General features: G+C 39.8%; 1 protein-coding gene across 1 annotated transcript; it reads right to left on the reverse strand.

The window, feature by feature from the left end:
* Positions 1-2,028: 2,028 nt before the first annotated feature.
* On the reverse strand, positions 2,029-24,250 carry LOC109576804 (cysteine-rich secretory protein 2). The gene is made up of 10 exons (XM_019985426.2): positions 24,145-24,250; positions 22,808-22,907; positions 20,099-20,135; positions 17,778-17,848; positions 13,085-13,201; positions 12,154-12,241; positions 7,803-7,948; positions 7,309-7,406; positions 4,684-4,772; positions 2,029-2,592 (listed from the first exon to the last, which is right to left on the reverse strand). The coding sequence occupies exons 4-10, from the start codon at positions 17,844-17,846 to the stop codon at positions 2,465-2,467; spliced, it is 735 nt and encodes a 244-aa protein (XP_019840985.2). The 5' UTR covers positions 17,847-17,848; positions 20,099-20,135; positions 22,808-22,907; positions 24,145-24,250; the 3' UTR covers positions 2,029-2,464.
* Between the last annotated feature and the right edge of the window lie 1,797 nt (positions 24,251-26,047).

Here is a 26,047-nt window from a genome sequence, read left to right on the forward strand (position 1 = left end):
GAAGAATTGATGGTTTTGAACTGTGGTGTTGGAGAAGACTCTTGAGAGTCCCTTGGACAGCAAGGAGATCCAACTAGTCCATCCTGAAGGAAATCATTCCCGAATGTTCATTGGAAAGACTGATGCTGAAGCTGAAACTCCAATACTTTGGCCACCTGATGTGAAGAGCTTACTCATTGGAAAAGATCCTGATGCTGGGAAAGCTTGAAGGCAGGAGGAGAAGGGGACGACAGAGGATGAGATGGCTGGATGGCATCACCGACTCAATGGACATGCATTTGAGTAAATTCTGGGAGTTGGTGATGTACAGGGAGGCCTGGCATGCTGCAGTCCATGGGGTCGCAGAGAGTTGGACAAGACTGAGTGACTGAACTGAACTGATTATCCAAAATTAGCATACCAAAATATGGTTTCTATCCCTAGTGGCTCTGGGGACCATTATGTTCTTTTCCAGTTTCAGAAATCAACCATTCAGATTTCAGAAGGGGAGGAAGTCCTTCTGCTTCTATCACTGATATTTCTCTTGCCGTTTCTGTCTCTATATGTGAAAAACCACAAATTCACACCAACACCTCAATTCCAGTACAACACAGGATTTGATCCATTATTTTATTTCTATATGTGTAAATCCTTTCTCCAGCAGTGAGAAACCTGACTTCCATTCTTTGTAATTATTTGTGTTTGTAAGGTACATAGTGGGCTTCCCTGGTAGCTCAGCTGGTAAAGAATCTGCTTGCAATGCAGGAGACCCTGGTTTGATTCCTGGATTGGGAAGTTCCCTTGGAAAAGGCATAGGCTACCCACTCCAATATTCTTGGGCTTCTCTGGGGGCTCAGATGGTAAGGAATCTGCCTGCAATGCGGGAGACCTGGGTTTGATCCCTGGGTTGGGAGGATCTCCTGGAGGAGAGCACGGCAACCCATTCCAGTATTCTTGTCTGGAGAATCCCCATGGACAGAGGAGCCTGGCAGGCTATAGTCCATACATAGGGTCACAAAGAGTCGGACATGACTGAGTGACTAAGCACAGCACAGGGTACACAGTACTTTCAGAACTACTAATCCACGGGTCTATGTTAAAAGCAAAATTTTATTAACTAGAATATTTGTTTGTATAAATATATAGAAGACATATAGTCCAAATACAGCATTCAAACATTAGTTGAATTGATTTTTTTCACACTTTATGGTGATTATTTTATAATCAATAGTTTATTCTTATTTCTATTACATTTTGGATTTTCTCTCCATCCTGTTGATTATATTTTATGTTAAAGAGTGTGTGAAATATTAACAAAAATCACAAAATAAAGCTATGCAAATGAAGAAGTCACTCCCCCCACGCATTTATTCCTATCATTTTGACACTCCCCATCCCCCCCTTCTGTGCCCACTTACTCTATGTAACCAATCTCTTTCGTTTCTGTACACTTTTCATATGTGGCATGTACATTTTTCCGTAAATGTGAGGGTATTGGGTTGGCCAAACACTTCATTACGTAGTACAGAAAAACCCGAACAAACATTTTGCCCAACGAATACATGTGTATTTTTTTTTTTTTTTTTTACATAAAAAATAGGATACCAAATCAGCTAAGTGAAAATGAAAGTGAAGTTGCTCAGTTGTGTCCTATTCTTTGCAAGCCCATGGACTGTAGCCTACTACGCTCCTCCATCCATGGGATTTTTCAGGCAAGAGTACTGGAGTAGGCTGCCATTGCCTTCTTCACAGGATCTTCCTGACCCAGGGATCGAACCCACATCTCCCACATTGTAAGTGGACGTTTTACCATCTGAGCCACCAGGGAAGTCCTACCAAGCCAGTTAGGAGGAGATAAAAAAGTCAAAAAACAAATGAGAATATAACTGATTCATTTTGCTATTATTGTTAAAATCTAATTTTATAGGCAGCTGTTTTCAGAAATTTTGCTTTGTCTTATCGTTTATCTGGCCTGAGTCTAACTAAGGTTATGTATAAATATTATAAAATGTGATTTTATATTTTATTTATTTAAATCACATCCATATGTTTGCTTAGATAAGTTCTTTATTCTTAAAGTTGTTTGCTTTTGTTTAAAGAAGAGGTTGGAAAACAAAGGTAGATGTCAAGTTTTGAATTCATTCTAAGGAGTGACAATGTTGTTTTGGCATGTTGTTTCAGGAAACGTAACTATTTTAATCCAGACTAAATCCTGTGGTTGTACAGCTTTCAAAATCTTCAACTTGATTCATTTAATTAAAGGTAACGTGACACGTTTGTATCAGTCCAAAGTTGTCATTGTAGACTATGCTGCTTTTGTAAATTGCTGTATGAAAGAGATCTCTGTAAATATCCAGGAAAAAAGGTTCATTATTGTTGGGAATCAGATGTATATCTAACACGTCTACAGTCTCCCTCTTGGTATGTGTCAACTAAATGATGCAGCTTTTCTCCATTTAGTCCCACACAATGCAAACCGGGCATTTCAGTAAATTTTGCCTTCACACAGACAAGTCGCCTTGCACTTTTCCTTGAGCAATTCGTGTTCACAGCCAGCTGTTTTCTTCAAGGAATCACAGTTACTGAGGAGATCTTCATACTCGCAAGTATTGGCTGTAACAAAACAGACGAGTTAACATCATTATCGTTTTCCTCAGTAGCAACAAAGCAATCCACACATTCAAAGTGCGCACAGAGGCAGCAAGACTGGATAAGCGAGTCAGGGTCACATCACCACGAAGGGCCTTTCACTTCTTCAGAGACATAGGAGGTGCCTTAGCTGAGTGCGCTGATCAACCACCACTTTTTCTTTGCTCCCTTAGCAAAGAGTGTGAAATGAAAATACCTGCAGACTCTAATATGGGACATAGCAGCCACACAGAGCTATTTAAACTTAAATTATTCTAAATTAGGCAAAATTAAAAATGTGGCTCCTTAATCTTACTAGCCACGGTGTTCACAGACCACTTGAGACCAGCAGCAACTAGTAAGCTAGTCTGGTAACAAACACTGGCTATTCTATGTCTTGTCTCTTAGCCCTGTCCGTTGTTCCTCATTCACTTTGCCAGTAATGCAGTCAAGACATTCAATTTCTTTATTTGGCTTCACTGAGTCTTAGTTGTGGCATGTAGGATCTAATTCCCTGACCAGGGATCGAACCCAGGCCCCCTGCATTGGGAGGTTGGAGTCTTAGCCACTGGGCTACCAGGCAAGTCCCTCAATTTCTTTTCAATTCATGTTTTTCAACAGTTTTCTAACTAAATTCCATCCAATAATTTCTACACACCATTGCTAGAAAGCTGTTTATAAAACATTATTCTGACCTTGTTACTCTTTTGTTGAAAACCTTTGTAATTGTGTGCTTATTGCTAATAGGATACATTCCAAGCTCCTTAGCAAATATAGCATTCAGTAGAGGTAGAGGTATTCCACATTTTTTTAAGTTGATATTTTTCCTCTAGTTGATTTATAGTTCTGACATTATCAATATTCTGAATTCTAGTTCTATAATTCAGTAAGAAGGAATGTGGACTATAGATGAATTCAACTCTACTGTTGGTAATAATTTTAATAAAAGTATACCAACTATAAAAAGCCAACAGCTATTTTTGTTTCAGATCATGACAACTTTAGACATGACATTTATGACATTTATTTTATTCCTTCCCTTTCAACAATATGTTCGTGGACTCTATGAACCAATATCAAGTACAGGTTGGATTTTATCATTAAAAATGTGTATACAATCATGATTAAATTATAGGATGGTGATCATTGATTATGTTAATCACCATGCTTCCAATTATACTATAGAAAAAAATGCTAAATCATCATGAGGGACTCATTTGCACAAAAAGAAATATTTTGTTCGTGTAGACTGAGCCATAATGTGGTCTCACATCCTTAAATTTATACATTTTGCTCTTTCAAAATACAATCTTTGGTGTAATGGTATTAATGTTGATAAAATAAACTATTTATCAGAAGCATGGATGAATAGCTATTAATGAGCTCTCCATGGTCACAAAAACAAATGAATTCTAGATGTTTCATTTCATCTTACATGTGGTAATATAGGCATACCTCATTTTATTTCATTTCACTTTATTGTGCTTTGCAGATATTGTGTTTTGTTTTTTAAAAATTGAAGGCTTGTGGTGACCCTGCATCAAGCTAATCTATTAGCGTCATTTTTCTGAAAGTTAACTATTTATGTTAACTTAAGTACATTGGTTTTAGACATAATACTATTTCACACTTAATAGACTACAGGATAGTGTAAAATAGTTTTTATGTGCACTGACAAACCCCCAAATGTGTGTGACTTCCTGTAGAGTTACCTCTTTCTTGTGGTGAGGTATGTCTCTATTCTTTTCATTGCAAAAAATACGAAGGTTATTGAAGTGTGTAAAATATTTACCTACACTCTGTTGAGTAATCATTTTGTCTTTTGCATAAAGACATTATTTAAGTTTGTTAGGAGATTTCTTAATCCATGAAAAGAAAATTAAATACCAATTCTTTTTTTTAATTAAAAAAATTTTTTGGACCACTTTCTGTGGCATGTGTGATCTCAGTTCCTTAACCAAGGAACAAACCCATGTCTCCTGCATTGGAAGCACGGAGTCTTAACCACTAGACCACCAGAGGAGTCTCAAAATATAAATTCCTGACTATAATACAAGTTAATCATTTCAAACTTACTGCACAATCCATTGTCACAGTTACCAGGGCAACTGCCGCAAGGTGCTCCTTGTTGGTAAGGGGTATTCTTTTTACTCACGTTGTTACCACTGCGATTTAAAACACACAATGTTAAATATTTTTCACTTTGCTGTTTGGTTGCCAAGAGCAACATCAACCACTCCAGGTATGATAGGTTATTAAATGTTTTTAGTTATGTTGACAAAACTGAAAAATTACAACTCCCAACACGTAGATAATTTAGATAACATCCAAATTAAGGAGACACTTCACACACGTTGACCCATCTCCTTGACTCTAATTCTTCAGGCTGAGCAACTAAGTTGGCATCATTAGTTTAAAGCTTTCAGAGTACATTTTTGTGGCAACATGCTTTTCATCTCCACTTGTTGTTTAGTAGCTAAGTTGTGTCTGATCCTTTGTGACCCCATGGATGGTAGCTTGCTAGGCTCCTCTGCCCATGGGATTTCCCAGGCAAAAATACTAGAGTGGGTAGCCTTTCCCTTTTCTAGGGAATCTTCCCAACCCAGGGACTGAACCCAGGTCTCCTGCATTGCTGGCAGATTCTTTACCATCTGAGCTACCAGAGAAGTCTCAGTCAAACTGGTAAGGCTGCTCACCTCAATGAGCTGACGAGGAGTAAATATGTCCCTTACAGAGACAGGGGAAGGTCCTGGTGGTAGGGGGGTTGCAGTATAAAAAAGAAAACACAATGTTACAATATAATTTTATATTTAAAAGAGGATAAATACCATAATTTCTCTACTATGAACTAGGGACAACAAAGCTCCCATATGTATATCACATTAAATATGCATATATTTAATTTCTAGATGATATTCTGATCCTTAAGTGATTTATGATGTGTATGTCTGTGGGTCTGAAAAGCTAGGGGAGGCTTGTGAGTTTCCAGAGGTGGTATGTGAGCGATTTATATTTACTAAAAAAAGAACATTAGTTTTAAAAGTTTTGGTAAGCACCAATATCCGGGGTATAATCAATTACAGTGACTAACTTGTAATTCACTGATGATCATTATCCTATTGACTGTTTATGTAATTCATTGGAAAATACACGGGAATCCAAATCTCAGCAGTGTCAAGGGGGTCAAGGGCCCAAGGCAACGTATCTGCAGCTCAGTCTCCCTGCACAGAACACAGCAGTATGCGTGGTGGCCGCCCTTGGAGAAATGATGACACGGATACAAAAGTGTTCCAGAGGTTCTTTCACACCTGCTTTTCCTCATTATGCATGCCAACTCTCACTTCAAGTGCCTGGCTCCAAATGCCTCGTCTCTCACGAGGGAGTGAGTCTGGATACATTCTCCATCTTTCCCCCATTTCTGTGTGGTCCGTCTATGTACGGTAGCTGTTCAATCAGCCCGCATGTCTTCTTCAGGGGGACCTCCTCTGTATGTAGGTGCAGATTCATTGTCTCCAGGGGAGGAGATCAGTTCAGCATCTTCTTAGGCCTCAGTTGTCCTCCAAATGACCTACCAATTCTTTCTATTAATACTAAACTCCAATAGGTGTTTGCAGGAAAATGACTTTGGAGGCCACACTCCTTAAACAGGAAGTTTATGTGCCTGGTCACCTATGGTGGCTTAGTCACTAAGTTGTGTCTGACTCTTGTGACCCCCCCCCCCCCCCCATGGACTGTAGCCTCGCAGACTCCTCTGTCCATGGGATTTTCCAGGCAATAATACTGGAGTGGGTTGCCATTTCCTTCTCCAGGGGATCTTCTCGACCCAGGGATTGAACCCAGGTATCCTGCATTGCAGGTGGTCTCCTGCATTGCAGGCAGATTCTTTACCAACTGAGCCACCTATAGTATCAAGTAAACCCTGTAGGAGGTTTGGTTTTGGGGACCCCCTACCTGTAGTAGTAAAGAATTCCAAGTTTTAAAAGAAATCAAGACTAACAGATATCTTAAGGTTAGGTCTTCAATGTATTTGTAGGCTTTGTTCTGGATAACTTCAAACATTTTACTTACTGAAAAGCATGTTTCTTGCTATAAATACAGACATTAAGGATTGTTCATTATGGAGTTTTTTGTGAAAACTTCTGAGAAACAAAAGCTTAAGCTGTTACCTTTTTTGGGACTCTGAAATGTATTAAAGATCTCTTGAAAAACCTTTGACACCCCAAAGAATGAATCATTTCTAATGATAATAATGTGCATGGTTTTTAAGATAGGTAGGAGTTGGAACATTTTAGCAGAAAGGGCTGAAATCACAATTTATTATCCTTTATTTTCTACTCCACTACTACCTCTTGCTTAGCCAACAAGCTTCCACCTTCCTAAGATGTGAAATTAGCAAGAATTAATGACACCAAATCTAGAGAAATGTATATAACACGTGCTCAGGGACTAACCTTGAGCTCTAGGGAAAGGGGATTGAGAGAAAAGACATCAACTCATAACTGAGGAAAGTGTTTCAGGAAATGAGAACTTGATCTCTTCTCTGGTAAGCTGAATGTATCTCATTTAAAAAAGCATTTCCAAAAATGTATCCCTTCCCTTTATTGAAATAGGCTTTTTATTTTGATTGGTTAAATATAAGACTATTTTAAAATATTAAATTGCCATTGAATTATTGGTACAAATTTTAAAGTGTATACTTACGCGGGACAGTATTGGCAAACGTAATAGTATTTTAGACTCTCTTGATTGGGGCAGTAGGCAATTCCACATCCAACACGGAAAGATGAGTACCAGACAAGCTACAAATGCATAAGGGAATACGTGAGAGTACATTAAAGAAGAGGGATAAATATTAAAATGCAAATAACAGCAAATGTAAAACAGCGACTCGTTCTTAGCCATATGCCTTATGGAAATATTTAAACTCCTGAAACAAAGTCACAAACTTTACAAATATTACATTCCATGTACATTCACTACCTTATCCATTTCTAATGCTGGAAAAGTACAGATTGTACTTCCCGGCTAAGAATTTTGCAGAGCATGGTAAAAATGGTTTGAAATGAAATACCAGCCAGATGCCAGGATTCTATTATACTCAAGCTCTTCTAAACTGAACATTGGAGTTGGTCATCATTTGGAGAAGCTTTCTCTTAGAGCATCTGTGGCTGAAGTTTTTCATTTGTTCTGCTTACCTGAGTATAATGCCCAACAATTGCACCGGTGCTCTTTGGTCCTGAACCATAGATAAAATCGTGGTGCTCGTTAAACCAGCTTTGGATTGCATCTGACCAGGCCGTAGGGTCACTTGACATGTACAGATTCTCACCACATTTCGTACCTAAGGAGGAACAGATCATCATGAAGACAACAACAAGCATGCCAAGGCAAGAGAAGTCAACTATATGAACACAAGAATGTTACCCTTCAGACTCTGCCTATATGTTCTAACTGTAATACATTAAGAAAGGGCTTCCATTCCTAATCAGTTACAAAGGTAAAGAGAAGACAGATCTACCTAGCCCACTGAGCCTGGTCACAGCGTGCAACCTTTGAATAGGTCAAGAAGACTTTATTCTGACAAGGACCGACTGTATAGCACAGGGAACGATACTCAATATCTTGTAATAACTTAGAAGAGAATGTAGAAAAAAGAATACATATATTTATATATATGTATATTTGAATCACCTTACTGTACATCTGAAACTAACACAACATTGTAAATCAACTTTATTTCAATAAAAATGAAAATGAAACAAATCCTCCTCATTCTGGACTGTCAAAGATGCCTTCTTTTTCACGCTAAATCCTTTTTATGTATAATGTGTGTACTTTCAGCTTTGTATTATAAGCTTGAGTAAGGCAGCAAACAACTTCTATTATTTCTTTTCTCTTACTCCCCCTCAGTAGTGATTTTTCACATATAAGAGCTAGAATAAAGATTTATGATTATGATTTGTGTAAACTTTGGGGAAAAAAAAGTTTACAGGCAATATTTTTTTATTTTTGTGCCACAGGGCATGTGGGAATTTAGTTCTCCAAACAGGGATTGAACCCAAGCCCCCTACACTGGAAGCTCTGAGTGTTAACCACGAGGGAAGTCCCCAACAATAGCTTTTAAGACCTCTAATCAAGAGGCAACTGACATCAGGAGGAAGACAACTTTCAAAACTTGTTGATCTTTCCTTAATCAATAAATCATAATGTCTCAAAGCCAGACCCTCCTCAGGGAGTTAGGCAGGAAGGACTTTGCAGAAGGTGACATCGGCAGAATGTTGGGACAGGAAGCTTTGGCCTCTCCTACCCTCAACAGACACACTGACTCAGCAACAATTCATGAACTGATTGCCCTCGTGAGAAATCAAGAAACAAATTTTAAAGCTTCATCCTCTGAAGGATATACAACCAGACTCCCTGAAGTCTGTAGGGAAATTGGAAAACCCTTTTGCAAGAGTCCCTACCCTCAGCCCAGTGCCATATGGTCAGAAGAGACTCCCTACCTTCCAGCTTCTCCCAGAGGAGGGAAGGGGTTGGTTCATGTGTACCACAACCCAAATTTTCCAAGGGGACTCCCCACAGGGCTGCCTTGTCTTGCTAGAGTTGGAGCTCTAACAATTGGGTAAAAAAGGAGATGGTGACGGGGCTGATAGATCCCATAACTCCTCCTGGGTCAGTGCCAGAGCAAACAGATGAAAAATCTTAGCTCTGAGCTCTACTCTGGGAGGTAGAGTTGATCAATGTGTACAGTGCTCCAATTTCTCTGGGGTTACCGAAAGAACTGGCACCTTCCTCGCCAGTCCTAGAGCACTGTCTTGCTCCCTGGGGGAGAACAGAGTTGGCAATTTGGATTGAGAGATATATCATAACCCTTTTCTACAGCTTAGCACAGGGTAAGCAGAAAAAGACCTCAACTGCCTGCTTCTCCCCAGGGAGGGAAGAAGTTGGTTTGGTTATCAGATGCCACACATTTTCCAGAGGCTGCCTGAGCAACTGCCTCTGGACTTGCCTGATTTGCAATGCTGACAAGACCTAGCATAAATTCACGGTCTGGGGCTAGTAAGAACAGAGACAGAGATTTGGGCTGGCGGTTGCCATAACTTCCCTTCCTGGTTCAGCACAGAGTGAACAAACAAAATACCCTAGTGGTTAGCCTTTCCCTGGGGAGAGAGAGAATTGGATGGAATGTCCAGAAATCCATTTTCTTTTTTTTTCTGGGAGCTTCCTGAGGAAATGACTGAAAATCTTTTCTGACCACAATGGACTTGAAGAGGCATTTTTCCAAAGATAATGTACAAATGGCCAACAGGTATATGCAAAGGGACTCAAAAGTCAGTAATCATCAGGAAAATGCAGATCAAAACCACAGTGAAATATATGACCTTACCCCTGTCAAGATGTTATTAAAAAAAAACCAAAAGACAGCATGTGATAGCAAAGGATGTGGAGAAATTGGAATCCTTGTATATTCTGTTGGTGAGAACGCAAAATGGAACAGCTGCGGTGAGAAACAGTATGAAGCTTCCTCAAAGAATTAAAAGTAGAACTACCAAATGATCCAGCAGTCCTGAGTTTGAGTATTTATCCACAAGAACTGAAATCAGGATCTCGAGGAGATATTTGCACTATTATGATCATTGCTGCACTATTCATGACAGCCAAGATGTGGGAACAACCCAGGGGTCCACCACCAGATGAATGGATAAACAAAACGTGGTCTATACATACAATGGAATATCATTCATCCTTAGAAAAGAAGGAAATTCTGCAACATGCAACAGCATGGATGAGCCCTGAGAACATTATGCTAAGTGAAACCACCTAGTCACGGAAAGACAACCAGTGCCTGATTCCATCCTTGTGAAGTAGCTCATAGAATCTAAAAGTGGCATGGTGGTTACATTCATAGAATCTAAAAGTGGCATGGTGGTTACATTCATAGAATCTAAAAGTGGCATGGTGGTTACATTCATAGAATCTAAAAGTGGCATGGTGGTTACATTCATAGAATCTAAAAGTGGCATGGTGGTTACATTCATAGAATCAAAAAGTGGCATGGTGGTTGCTGGGCTTGGGGGAAGGGAGAAGGGGGAGTTACTAAATAATGGGCATAAACTTTCAGGGAAGCTAGATGAATAAGTTCTAGATATCTGATGGACAACAAGGCATCTGTAGTTAAGAATACTGTCTTACATATTTAAACATTTCTTAAGAGGGTAGATCGCATGTTGAGTCTTTACTATCGTAATATCTTTTTTAAAAATTGAAAAAAATGTGTTCTTACCACAAAAAATAATTTGAAAAAGAAATAAGTGCCTTGTAGTCCAGAAAATTTTCCCTAGCTTTTTTTAGCCCTCATTTAATATTTACATTTTGGTGACTTGAAATACAATGTCTGCGTGCTGCTTAAAGAGAGTATAAAATGTTTGTGAATGTCTCCTTTAATAGGGAAAGACAGAAACTAAGAATCTAACAGTAGACTTGGATTTTTAAGGCCATTTGTTCCAATACTCTACCGAATGCAGTCACTTCTTGTAATTTCATAATTCTTGCATCCAGCAATATAAACAATAATAATTCTGCTGAAATAACAGGTAAACCACTCACTGCTTTTAAACTGGGCTTGTCTATGTACATATCATGCTTGATAATGTAAAATATTTTATGTAACATTTATGCATACAAGTTTTTTTTCTTCCATGGTTTTTAGGATCCTTGATATGTCTTATAATTTTTTTGTGTCTATTATTCTACACATTATAGGCACATAGTCTATATGAAATATTTGAGTTTGTTATCAGAAATTTATAAAATGAATCAACACACCCAAAATATTGATCCTGATTTAAAAAATCTTATATATTTTTAGTGTAAAATTTAGCAACAATTCAACATATTTTAATACATTCTGGGAATGCAAAATAAATGGATTTCAAAACACCAAACAGCTACACAAAAAAGGCAAAGGGTGAGAAATTAGGAACCTGGTTAATTTTCCAATGTATGACCCACTTTCCTGTTATGTTTTTGCATAATACATTCCTTCACATCCTTAGTTTTTAGTCTTGAAAATTGGAAAAATGATTATGCATGATCTCTTTACCATGAGCTGGTCAAGAGGAACAAATGAGATGCTGCTTAAGAAATAAGTCTGCATAATGGAAACAATCAACAAACACAATATAGTACTTTTCTGTGTACTAGTAGCGACTTCATTTTCACTTTTCACTTTCACGCATTGGAGAAGGAAAAGGCAACCCACTCCAGTGTTCTTGCCTGGAGAATCCCAGGGACAGGGGAGCCTGGTGGGCTGCCGTCTATGGGGTCACACAGAGTCAGATACGACTGAAGTGACTTAGCAGCAGCAGCAGCAGTACGTATCTAGTACTAGTATGTATCTCTCTATATACAGACACTTTATTTTAAAAATACAGCCATATATTTATTCGCAAAGTCTTCTTAGTACAATGCCCCAGAGTGGTCTATCTTATTTGTCCAGTATTTTATTTGCTCATTTATTCAGAAAACATTCATTGATTTACGTACTGGTCTTTCGTTCATTTGGACTGCTGTGTTCTAAAGTGCACTTGTTTGCCCACTTCTGGGCATTTGCTGTCACTTCTCTGCTCCATTCCTAAACGTCCCAAGAAAAACAAAATACACAAAGATTCAACTCCAATGAAGAACACGCTTTAAAATCTGATTGGTAGGCTGATTTTGCACTACTTTAAAACGTCTGTAGATATGCTAGGTTGGCCAAAAAGTTATATTATCATCTAAGTTATAATATTACCTAATTGTCATTGGGATTAAAATATCTTTTTATTTGCATATGTGTGTCTTTATCTGCCCCAGTGCAGATAAAAGACAAACAAAGACAAGTGCCCAGGTGATATATTTAATGAAAGAGACACCTAAGATAGTACAATATTATCTGACTATGATAGCATAGCAGCCACACCCAAGATCCTTTAGTAATGGTGCTACTCTTAATACTAATTAACATGTGAGGGAGTGTAACTACATTTCAACAGTAATAAGCGGACACAGGTTATTGCCAATTCCATTTGTAGCCTACTGTTTCCATATGGGAGATGATAGTTTTTATGGACTATTTCCTGGAAAGTGGGCTGTTATGATTATCACCCTAAAAGGCATTGATCCTGAAAGATAGATTTATTCATTTTCGACTGAGGAAGATAGTGAACAAAAAAAAATGTAATGACTTCACATTTGATGTCTGAAGATTTGGCTTCTCGGTCTGCCTTCCCAATTTTATTGCCTTATAACTTTGACAAGCTATTCAACCATTATAAAGGGAAACTCATTTCTGCCCTGCTCAAGACACTGCTAAATGAAATTAAAAAATAGAGACAGAAATTTGTAAGCCACAAAATTTTTAAGATAGGCCAGTTACCAGCTGCTTACTCGTACCAACTCTGGCTCACACTACTTTCTTCGTATTCCTGCTTCTTACCATCTTTAGCATGTTACTGGCAGGTGGAGAGACTGATTTCCTTAGTTCATTGTGTTTATTTACAATTTCTCTTTGGACTTGAGTTTGAGTGGTTATCAAAGCAGTAAAGGATGGATCCTAAAGGAAAATAAAAGTAAGGTTATTTTTTAAAACATTTAAAAAAAATTACATTTAAGAGGCAATAAGTTAATTTAAGGAACCAGGGATTACTTTACAAAATGTTCCATTCAGGACACCGTGAATTGGTAAGCATTGTCAATGAGCTGAGCCAAAGTAACGACAAATAGGAAAGAGATAGTTTGAAGCTTTGAGAATGGGGATGTTAATTCACGGCATGACAAATTAAAAACTCTTCTGAGGCCACAAATGCCAATTTTGAGTTTCAGGGGAACTCTCAATGTGATTTTTCTCAATATATGAGTGATAATGCTTTATAATATTTTATAATTTGCCTACAAAGGCATACAACAGGAACATTAAGACAGATTTATCCACATGCTGCAGCAGGGGGATAAGAGTGAGATTCAAGAATCACCCTGGACTTTAAGGTTAAGTTTGATCTGACATGGTATCGGTTCTTAGAGAAGGAATGTCTTTCAGTTCAGTTCAGTCGCTCAGTCGTGTCCGACTCTTTGTGACGCCATGAATCGCAGCACGCCAGGCCTCCCTGTCCATCACCAACTTCCAAAGTTCACTCAAACCCATGTCCATCGAGTCGGTGATGCCATCCAGCCCTCTCATCCTCTGTCGTCCCCTTCTCCTCCTGACCCCAATCCCTCCCAGCATGAGTCTTTTCCAATGAGTCAACTCTTCGCATGAGGTGGCCAAAGTATTGGAGTTTCAGCTTCAACATCAGTCCTTCCAAAGAACACCCAGGACTGATCTCCTTTAGAATGGACTGGTTGGATCTCCTTGCAGTCCAAGGGACTCTCAAGAGTTCTCTCCAACACCACAGTTCAAAAGGATCAATTCTTTGGCACTCAGCTTTCTTCACAGTCCAGCTCTCACATCCATACATGACTACTAGAAAAACAATAGCCTTGACTAGACAGACCTTTGTTGGCTGAGTAATATATCTGCTTTTCAGTATGCTATCTAGTTTGGTCATAACTTTCCTTCCAAGTAGTAATCATCTTTTAATTTCATGGCTGCAATCACCATCTGCAGTGATTTTGGAGCCCCCCCAAAATAAATTCAACCACTGTTTCCACTGTTTCCTCATCTATTTGCCAAGAAGTGATGGGACCAGATGCCATGATCTTAGTTTTCTGAATGTTGAGCTTTAAGCCAACTTTTTCACTCTCCTCTTTCACTTTCATCAAGAGGCTCTTTGCTCCTCTTCACTTTCTTCCATAATGGTGGTGTCATCTGCATAGCTGAGATTATTGAGATTTCTCCCAGAAATCTTGATTCCAGCTTGTGCTTCTTCCAGCCCAGTGTTTCTCATGATGTACTCTGCATATAAGTTAAATAAGCAGGGTGACAATATACAGCCTTGACGTACTACTTTTCCTATTTGGAACCAGTCTGTTGTTCAATGTCCAGCTCTAACTGTTGCTTCCTGACCTGCATATAAGTTTCTCAAGAGGCAGGTCAGGTGGTCTGGTATTTCCGTCTCTTTCAGAATTTTCCACAGTTTATTGTGATCTACACAGTCAAAGGCTTTGGCATAGTCAGTAAAGTCAAGAAACGTCTTTAGATTAAGAATGTTTAGGGTCAGCCAAAGTGCATTCAATATTCTAGTAAAATGATTCTGTTATAGGTAGATTTTATGGAATCACTCAAAAGACCCCATTAAAAAAAAATCTCCAAGGCCATTAGAAGAAAGCAAAGCCATCCAATCGGTGAACCATCCCTGGCTTTGTTCCTTTTAGTAACAGAAATATAATTGATAAGGTATTAAACCAGGTGCAGATATTCTTGGTCTATCATTGTGTGTGTGTGTGCTGGGGGAGGGTTGAATCCTAAACCTGGAGATGGAATAGGGTGTGTGAATTGTTCCCACAAGGTCTAACAATTGGATAGCCCAAATTTACAAAAGAAGGCTGGTATTACATGAGCATGGGTAAAATTTTGAAGTGTAAGTCTGAACAGATGGGGTACTTTGTTGATTTTCCCTTGACACCTTGGGATAAGTTCTTTGCTCCTCTAGTATTGAGTCCCATCAGTTCAGTTCAGGCACTCAATTATGTCCGACTCTTTGAGACCCCGTGGACTGTAGCACACCAGGCCTCCCTGTTCATCACCAACCCCCGGAGTTTACTCAAACTCATGTTCGTTGAATCGTTGATGCCATTCAACCATCTCCTCCTCTGTTGTCCCCTTCTCCTGCCTTCAGTCTTTCCCAGAACCAGGGCCTTTTCCAATGAGTCAGTTCTTCGAATCAGGTGGCCAAAGTATTGGAGCTTCAGTTTCAGCATCAGTCCTTCCAATGAACACCCAGGACTGATCTCCTTTAGGATGGACTGGTTGGATCTCTTTGCTGTCCAAGGGACCCTCAAGAGTCTTCTCCAACACCACAGTTCAAAAGCATCAATTCTTTGGTGCTCAGCTTTCTTTATAGTCCAACTCTCACATCCATGCATGACTACTGGAAAAACCATAGCTTTGACTAGGCGGACCTTTGTTGGCAAAGTAATGTCTCTGCTTTTTAGTATGCTGTCTAGGTTTGTCATAGCTTTTCTTCCAAGGAGCAAGCATCTTTTAATTTCATGGCTGCAGTCACCATCTGCAGTGATTTTGGAACCACTCCCCCCTCCTACAAAAAAAAAAAAGTCTGTCACTATTTCCATTGTTTCCCACCTATCTGCCATGAAGTGATGGGACCAGATGCCATAATCTTAGTTTTTTTAATGTTGAGTTTTAAGCCAACTTTTCACTCTCCTCTTTCACTTTCATCAAGAGGCTCTTTAGTACTTCTTTACTTTTTGCCGTAAGGGTGGTGCCATCTGCGTATCTGAGGTTATTGATATTTCTCCTGGCAATCTTGATTCCAGCTTGTGCTTCATCCAGCCCAGCATTTTGCATGATGTACTCCGCATATAAGCTAAATAAGCAGGGTGACAATACACAGTCTTGACATACTCCTTCCCCAATTTGGAACCAGTCTGTTGTTCCATGTCTAATTCTAACTGTTGCTTGTTGACCTGTATACAGATTTCTCAGGAGGCAGGTAAGGTGGTCTGGAAGAACCTTGAAGAATTTTCCACAGTTTGTTGTGATCCACACAGTCTACGGCTTTGATGTAGTCAACAAAGCAGAAGTATATGTTTTTCTGAAACTTGCTTGCTTTTTTCGATGATCCAATGGATGTTGGCAATTTGACCTATGGTTCCTCTGCCTTTTCTAAATCCAGATTGAACATCTGGAAGTTCTTGGTTCATGTACTGTTGAAGCCTCGCTTGGAGAATTTTGAGCATTACTTTGCTAGCATGTGAGATGAAAGTTACGACCAACCTAGACAGCATATTAAGAAACAGAGACTCATGCTTTTTAATGCATCACTGACTCAATGGACATGAGTTTGGGTAGGCTCTGGGAGTTGGTGTTGGACAAGGAGGCCTGGTGTGCCTCCCAGTTCATGGGGTCGCAAAGAGTTGGACATGACTGAGTGACTGAACTGAACTGAACTGGTGCAGTTGTGTAGTAGTTTGAACATTCTTTGGTATTGCTGCTGCTGCTGCTGCTGCTGCTGCTAAGTCGCTTCAGTCGTGTCCAACTCTGTGCGACCCCATAGACGGCAGCCCACCAGGCTCCTCCGTCCCTGGGATTCTCCAGGCAAGAACACAGGAGTGGGTTGCCCTTTCCTTCTCCAATGCATGAAAGGAAAAGTGAAAGTGAAGTTGCTCAGTTGTGTCCAACCCTCAGCAACCCCATGGACTGCAGCCCACCAGGCTCCTCCATCCATGGGATTTTCCAGGCAGGAGTACTTGAGTGGGGTGCCATCGCCTTCTCACTGAGCCCCCTCAAAGCTCTGCAAATACTGTGAACATAGGTGTGACTACATATTATCACCATCATCTCATGTGTCCGTTTCTCCTGTCTGCTTATTATGTTCCGAAGTACAGGGACCAATACTGAATGAAAATGAATCCAGTGCCATGGGTCTTTGTTAGAGACACAGAGAGGAGAAGATGATGTGAAGATGGAGGCAGAGGTTGCAGGGATGCAGCCACAAGCCAAGGACAGCAAGGACTGGTGGGAACCACCAGAAGCTACTAGGACAGAGACACTGAACAGACTTCCTCTTTGATCCTTCAGAGGGAGCACAGCCTTGCTGATACCTGGGTTTCACACTTCTGGCCTTCAGAACTGTGAGAGAATACATTTCTATTTGCAAAGCCACCAAAATTGTGTTAATTTCTTTACAACAACCCTAAAGACCTACACATTAATTTTCGAGATCATTTCATCATGTACCTAATATAAAAATACTGAAAAAAAATTTTTTTTTAAATACGAAATCTTTGACATTTGGTCCGTATTTTATCTTGTTACAGAAAAGTCACATTTCAAGTCTTCACAACAGCCTTGTGTGACTGATAGGATCCTTAAACTTTCATCTAGATAATTAAGTTCTTTGAGCTATGAGTGGGTACTCTGTGATGTATCAGACACTCACTTTTTCCACTCTCCACTTTTCACTTTTTGCCATCCCAAACAGTTCTGGAAAGATTTTTGATTTTAACCTTACCTTTCCTTCGGTGGGGAAAGATGGAAGCAGCACAGCGGTCAGAAACAGCACCACTGGGAGTAAAGCCATTGCTAGGAAGTAAGTCAAAGAGAACACAGATCTGCATCAAAACATGTAGCACAGGGACCTTTGACTAAGACGGAAGAACGAATGTAATGATATTGGTTATTTCAACTGAGCTGTGATTCCCAAATTCATAAGTAATATAACAAGAGAGAACTACCATACGGTGCCAGAGGAATCAGTGGAACCACCCTGTCTCTGATAGAAACAATAAACTAAAGAACTTGACAGTTGCCTTTGAATTATACCTGTACAGGCAAGGGACATACTATCTTTTTTTCTGCCCAGTTCTATTGCTCCTGAACTCATCAGAAAGAAAATATGGGAAAAAAGCAGATTACTTCACAGATAATTATGATCCTGCATTGAATGCTGAAGGCAAGAGAAGAAGGGGATGACAGAGGATAATAGGGTTGGATGGCATAACTGATTCAATGGATATGAGCAAGCTTCAGGAGATGGTGAAGGACAGAAAAGCCTGGTGTGCTACAGTTCACGCGGTTGCACGGAGTCAGATACAACTGAGCAACAGAACAATAGCAACAATTGATTATTCAGTTCAATTTTGGGGAAAGCTTATTTTCAGTGTATACCATCTTTTAGTTTTCCTCTTCTCTATGAAAACTAGATATTTGTCTTTTATTTATAAACAGCTCTAATCAAGATTTCAGGGTTGTAACTACACAGAAATAAATGGATAAATACTTTATTAGCAGTTATTTCTCCAACGGAGGCATTAGAAGTGATGTTTATTTTTTTTCCTTATACTTGTCTATATTTTCAAATTTCCAAGTATAAGAAAAATGCAAATAGAACAAATGTACTGAAAGTCCAGGCTGTTCAAATCTACTGAATCCATGATTAGGTAGATTCATGTTGATGTATGGCAAAACAAATACAATATTATAAAGTAATTAAATAAATAAAATAACCTTAAATTAAACCTCCAATTAAAATAAATAAATTTATATTAAAAGGGTATCTTTTATTAACTTTAAAAACCACATTTAGTACTGGGTTGCCCAGGGGTCAGAAAACTACATTTTATCACCATCATCTCATCATGCGTCCATTTCTTCCTCAATGTGTCAAAAAATCCTTGGTCCTTTAGATGAAGCAACAAGAACTAAGTTTAGGAAGAACTCATATTCCCTCTCCACTATTAGTCATATAAACTGCTCACTTTGTAAATTAAGGAATGATACCTTGATTAGCTCTCTTCCTATGAAATTAGTACTCCTAAATTCTTGGAGGGAAAGAAAATTCTAAATTATTTATCTGCAGTACTTGAGAAAGTCATTCAGTCATGATCTACTCTTTGCGACCCCATGAACTATATGGTCCATGGAGTTCTCCAGGCCTGAATACTGGAGTGGGTAGCTTATTCCTTCTCCAGGGGATCTTCCCGACCTAGGAATTGAACTGGGGTCTCCTGCATTGCAGGTGGACTGTTTACCAGCTGAGCTACCAGGGAAGCCAGTACTTCTTAGGTCTTACTAATTTGTAAAGAGTAGACAATTGATACTTATTTTGTGTGTTGCCTTTCTTCTCAATAGTATGATCTTCAAAGGGAGGGGAATGAACATTTATGGATAGTTTGTGGTAAAATGCAATGTCTAATTTCACTCTCATACCTTGGTGGGTATGGCGGTATTTTACCAATGAAAGGACTGAGGCTTAGAAGAGTTAATCGACCTATGCCAATGAAAAGTTCTAAAGTAATGTTAGAAATTAACCTTCATCTAATTATGATGTCCAAGTCAATGAACATTGAAAGGAAAACATAGTTTCAACTGGGAAAAATCAATCATTTTGCAGTCTAATGGAGATACTTTATTTTAACAATCCCTATGTTAATATATAAATGTATACGTTCGTAATAAAAATCACTAACATGGAAGGGTATATAATATATACTAAATGTCATATTTTACATTTTTCTAGGAAATATAGTTTTAGTATAATTGTTTCAAAGTAAAAAATAGGAACTTGTATATTCAAAAGTTGGAAACTTTTGGAAAAAATTTTCCAAAAAAATGGAACCTTATATTATGTATTTTAGAATCAGATGTAAAAAATTCACTTGTTTCAACTTGACATAGTAAGAGTAGAATTGACCCAAGATCATTCTCTCAATAAACACTTATCCATTAAGCTTGAAAATCAAGGTTATATTTATTAAACATATAATTTTACGCCTGGCAAAATAAAAATGATTGACAAAATGTTCACATTTAAATAAATGAGTTATGCCTTACTGTTGGTTTTCAGAGCAGGATGAAGAGTCTGCTTTGTCTGTAGGAAGAAAAAGGGTGCAGAGGATATTAGAGCACAATATATATTACATCTATTTCTGTTTTAGAACATTCTGGTTTGCAAGTAAATCTAAATCAGTACATTTCCAAAGTAGAATTTTTTTTTACGCCAATGGCTTTCAATTTCATTGACAGTTATCTGATGTTTTTTTTTTTTTTTTTTTGATGTTGTTTTTGATGTTATTTAGCTTTCACTTTGGAGAAGGCAATGGCACCCCACTCCAGTACTCTTGCCTGGAAAATCCCATGGAAGGAGGAGCCTGGAAGGCTGCAGTCCATGGGGTCGCTAAGGGTTGGACATGATTGAGCGACTTCACTTTCACTTTTCACTTTCATGCATTGGAGAAGGAAATGGCAACCCACTCCAGTGTTCTTGCCTGGAGAATCCCAGGGATGGGGAAGCCTGATGGGCTGCTGTCTATGGGGTCGCACAGACTCGGACATGACTGAAGCGACTTAGCAGCAGCAGTAGCAGCTTTCATTTAGCTTATAACATGAGTAAGTTAAGAACAGGGCTTCCCAGGTGGCTCAGTGGTAATGAATCTGCTTGCCAATGCAGGAAATGCAGGAGACACAGGTTCAATCCCTGGGTAGGGAAGATCCCGTGAAGGAGGAAATGGCAATCCACTCCAGTATTCTTGCCTGGGGAATCCCTTGGACAGAGCAGCCTCACAAGCTACAGTCTATAGGGTCACAAAGAATCAGATATGACTGAGCAACTGAGCACGCACACAAGTAAAGCATATTCTCACTCTCCTTATGCATACTAAAATCTCAGTTCAGTTCAGTTCAGTTGCTCAGTCGTGTCTGACTCTTTGTGGCCCCAAATACCACAACACTCCAGGCTTCCCTGTCCATCACCAACTCCCGGAGTTTACCCAGACTCATGTCCATTGAGTTGGTGATGCCATCTAACCATCACATCCTCTGTCGTCCCCTTTTCTTCCTGCCTTCAATCTTTCCCAGGTTCAGGGTCTTTTCAAATGAGTCAGCTCTTTGCATCAGGTGGCCAAAATATTGGTTTCAGCTTCAACATCAGTCCTTTCAATGAACACCCAGGACTGATCTCCTTTAGGATGGACTGGTTGGATCTCCTTGCAGTCTAAGGGACTCAAGAGTCTTCTCCAACACCACAGTTCAAAACCATCAATTCTTCGGCACTCAGCTTTCTTTATAGTCCAACTCTCACATCCATACATGACCCCTCGAAAAACCATAGCCTTGACTAGATGGACCTTTGTTGACAAAGTGATGTCTGCTTTCTAATATGCTGTCTAGGTTGGTCATAACTTTCCTTCCAAGGAGTAAGCATCTTTTAATTTCATGGCTGCAATCACCATCTGCAGTGATTTTAGAGCCCCCCCAAAATAAATTCAACCACTGTTTCCACTGTTTCCCCATGTATTTGCCATGAAGTGATGGGACCGGATGCCATGATCTTTGTTTTCTGAATGCTGAGCTTTAAGTCAACTTTTTCACTCTCCTCTTTCACTTTCATCAAGAAGCTCTTTAGTTCTTCTTCACTTTCTGCCATAAGGGTGGTGTCATCTGCATATCTGAGGTTATTGATATTTCTCCCAGCAATCTTGATTCCAGATTGGGCTTCTTCCAGCCCAGCATTTTTCATGATGTACTCTGCATATAAGCTAAATAAGCAGGGTGAAAATGCACAGCCTTGACGAACTCCTTTTCCTATTTGGAACCAGTCTGTTCCATGTCTGGTTCAAACTGTTGCTTCCTGACCTGCATATAGGTTTCTCAAGAGGCAGGTCAGGTGGTCTGGTATTCCCATCTCTTTCAGAATTTTCCACAGTTTATTGTGCTCTACACATTCAAAGGCTTTGGCATAGTCAATAAAGCAGAAATAGATGTTTTTCTGGAAGTCTCTTGCTTTTTCGATGAACAGCGGATGTTGGCAATTTGATCTCTGGTTCCTCTGCCTTTTCTAAAACCAGCTTGAACATCTGGAAGTTCATGGTTCACGTACTGCTGAAGCCTGGCTTGGAGAATTTTGAGTATTACTTTACTAGCATGTGAGATGAGTGCAATTGTGAGGTAAGCCTACCCAATTCAATAGCTGTTTTAGCTGGTATAGAAAGCCTGGTATAGAATACTCAATAAATGGAAATGATTAATATTTTTATTATTATCCTTTGCAATGAGTAGTAGTCTGCTGAGATTGTACTCTTTCTCAGTAAATCACGCTGTTTGAATTGCTGGTTTTAGAAGTGTTTATAAAACCTGCATTTACTTCCAGGTATCAGAGGGAAAAATCATTGTAATCTAATCATATATTCCTACATTCAAGGCCCAGCGCCACTGGAGACTTTCTGGCTAACTGTAGGAAAATGATCTAACATCCTCATCACTCACTGAAAGACACACATGAGCCTGATGATTTTGTATAGCTTAATCATGTTATAGGTTTGTATTAGGTAACCCATAATTTCATAATTCAATAGACAAAAGATGCCACATACTCTTCTTTGCCTCCTTCCTCTCCCCACTCCCTCACTCACCCAGCCTATAATCATTTTTGTTGCATCAATGAAAGCGATGATACTTTTTGTGAGAGTGTATTTAAAGAAAAGTTGCTATTTTATTCCTTTAAACCCACATTCATGGATCCCACTATTTTCCTTTGATACTTACAAATGGAAAAGCACTGTGCCCTTTCGTATGTTTTAAGACCAGGGTGACATGGTTCTTCTACAGTGTCTGCAGGAAGAGCATGGTGTTTGGTTTCATAATCCTAGAGCAAAGCAAAAGAGAACATTTAAAATAAAGACACAAAGAAGAGGTGTGTGTGTGTGAAAGTGTTACTTGCTCAGCTGTGTCTGACTCTTTGTTACCCCATGGACGATAGCCCAACAGGCTCCTTTGTCCATGGAATTCTCCAAGAAAGAATATTGAGTGGGCAGCCAGTCCCTTCTTCATGGGATCCTCTCGACCCAGGGATCAAAACTGAGTCTCCTGCATTGCAGGCAGATTCTTTACCATCTGAGCCACCAGGGAAGCCGGAAGAAGAGATAGGTAGTATCAACAATCTCTGTCACAAACTTAAAACTTGACTCAATTATTTAGTTGATATTTTCTCTCATAATTTACTGCATTTATTGGATCTTACCCAGTAAGACCATAATCTTCTGAGATCAGATTGTGTTTTGATGTCCTGGTATTTCCTTCACACATTAACAAAGACGTGGCCTTCTTAAAAAAAGCTGTTAACTGTTGGTTGTTAACTAAAAGTTGTTAACAGTTGAATAATTTTATTGGAATATCACAGTATATTGTGATATTTTGAAGACTTCAAAATATAAATATAACATGTAAAATATATTTTGAAGACTCCCAACTCCTTATTTATACCTCCAACCCATACACTCTCTAGAAAGTAATTTCTATATATAGTTGGGCATGTATTGATTGGATCTAGGGGGAGGGTCCACCTATATTTATTCATATTTTTCCTGGAAGCCAACAGATTACATAAAATCCAGAAGAGTCCACAGCCATAATTCTAATTGTTTATAATAAACAGTTTCTAATAACTGTTCATTCAAAACATAAATAAAAAAACCAAAGCTCTTAGTTTGATCTCATGAAAAGCCAGAGTTAGAAATGACTTCAGCCTTTTGCTATGTCTCAGAGTGTTTCACATACATTGAACGATTTACTTTTCAGATAGTGAAAGAATTTCATTAGGACACCCTGGAGAGGATGTCGAATCTTTGGTGCCTGGGTGTGTGCTATGTAAGTCGTTTCAGTCTTGTCCAGCTCCTTGCGACTCTATGGACCACAGCCCAGTCAGGTTCCTCTGTGCTAGGCGCCGAGCAACAAAACTGACCCTTTCATCTGTTTGAACTGAAACAGCTCATGTACCAACCTGAGAAGAGGCGTGGAGGATGAGAAGACCCCTCACCCCTTCGAACTCATCCCACTTCCCAGCCCTGGACATTTCCAGTTTTCCAGTCCACTCTAATTCTTACCCTGGTTGGAGAGCCGAGATCTTCTGTTGCAGAGCGGCCGCCAGACGCCCGCTGGCTCGCCCCTCCTGCTGCGGTTGTAAAATACCGCACCAGCCACGTGGGGGCGACGTCACCAGGCTTTATGACCTCAGCGCAGTCACAGGCCAATTGAATTATTCGCTCAACTCCCTGGACTCCTTCCAGGGACGCACCGTGAAAACCCTACACATTTACCATCATTACCATCACTTGATGAAGAAAAATAAATTTATGCTCACACACCTAAACAGAGCAGTAGGAGGAGGAGGAGGATGGAGATATGAGGATTCAAAATGCCCAGAAGGTGGCTGAGAAAGGAGGCACTCCTTTCCAAACAGGATCTCCTGAATTAACAGAATCTAGGTCGCTTACTCCTTGGAAGAAAAGTTATGACCAACCTAGATAGCATATTGAAAAGCAGAGACATTATTTTGCCAACAAAGGTCCGTATAGTCAAGGCTATGGTTTTTCCAGGAGTCATGTATGGATGTGAGAGTTGGACTGTGAAGAAAGCTGAGCACTGAAGAATTGATGCCTTTGAACTGCGGTGTTGGAGAAGACTCTTGAGAGTCCCTTGGACTGCAAGGAGATCCAACCAGTCCATTCTGAAGGAGATCAGCCCGGGATTTCTTTGGAATGAATGACGCTAAAGCTGAAACTCCAGTACTTTGGCCACCTCGTGCGAAGAGTTGACTCATTGGAAAAGACTCTGATGCTGGGAGGGATTGGGGGCAGGAGGAGAAGGGGACAACAGAGGATGAGATGGCTGGATAGCATCACTGACTCGATGGACGTGAGTCTGAGTGAGCTCCGGGAGTTGGTGATGGACAGGGAGGCCTGGCGTGCTGTGATTCATGGGGTTGCAAAGAGTTGGACACGACTGAGTGACTGAACTGATCTGAACTGAACTGAACTGAAAGGGCTGATTGGAAACGTCCATAGATACTTGAGTTTGCTGCCCAATACTAGTGTACTGCCAACAATGCACTCAGATAAAATTGCCATTTTGATGGTTTGGTCACAAACATGTCGTGGTCTCCCTCCTCTTTTTTCCCTTCCACGACAGTTTTGTGATCTAGAGATTCAAGTCTTGGAAAAACGCCCAGAAGTCCTGATCCAAGGCTGCAGGCTTCAAGTTCAGCAGGTACAGGTTGAAGACATGCCTGTCCTCATTGAGGGCAGATGAGTAATAGATGATTTACGTCTATGCTTAGTTTTCAAGATTTAAAGGAACGAATTATCTCCTTATCTTCAGTTCAGTTCAGTTGCTCAGTCGTGTCTGACTCTTTGCAACCCCATGGACCACAGCACGGCAGGCCTCCCTGTCCATCACCAACTCCCTGAGTTTACTCAAACTCATATCCATTGAATCGATGATGCCATCCAACCATCTCATTCTCTGTTTTCCCCTTCTTCTCCCACCTTCAATCTTTCCCAGCATCAGGGTCTTTTCAAATGAGTCAGTTCTTCACATCAGGTACCCAAAGTATTGAAGTTTCAGCTTCAGCATCAGTTCTTCCAATGAATAGTCAGGACTGATTTCCTTTAGGATTGACTGGTTGGATCTCCTTGCAGTCCAAGGGACTCTCAAGAGTCTTGTCCAAAGACACAGTTCAAATTGATGCAAAAGCATCAATTCTTCTGCACTAAGCTTTCTTTATAGTCCAACTCTCACATCCATACATGACCACTGGAAAAACCATAGCTTTGCCTAGAAGGTTAAGATCCATCACACAGTAGCTCTCTGTACCCCATAGAAAGAGGCTGGACATTTTCCGTTCCGACCCTTAGACTCCTGTGGGAACAACTATAACTATGACTGCCACTTGTCCCGATGCTGAGAGCCTTTTTCCTTTGGCAGTGTAAAAATTCCAAGTGGCCAATA

This window comes from Bos indicus, chromosome 23, assembly GCF_029378745.1.
Source record: "Bos indicus isolate NIAB-ARS_2022 breed Sahiwal x Tharparkar chromosome 23, NIAB-ARS_B.indTharparkar_mat_pri_1.0, whole genome shotgun sequence".
Taxonomy (NCBI): Eukaryota; Metazoa; Chordata; class Mammalia; order Artiodactyla; family Bovidae; genus Bos; species Bos indicus.

Bases quoted from the DNA above. Each gene is read 5' to 3' on its own strand.
- LOC109576804 (XM_019985426.2), bottom strand. From the start codon at position 17,846: ATGGCTTTACTCCCAGTGGTGCTGTTTCTGACCGCTGTGCTGCTTCCA. The intron at 13,202-17,777 runs GTAAGGTTAAAA...ATTTTCCTTTAG, and splicing joins CTTTCCCCACCGAAGGAAAG to GATCCATCCTTTACTGCTTT. The intron at 7,949-12,153 runs GTACGTAAATCA...GTTCCTCCTTAG, and splicing joins TCCAAATGAACGAAAGACCA to GTACGAAATGTGGTGAGAAT.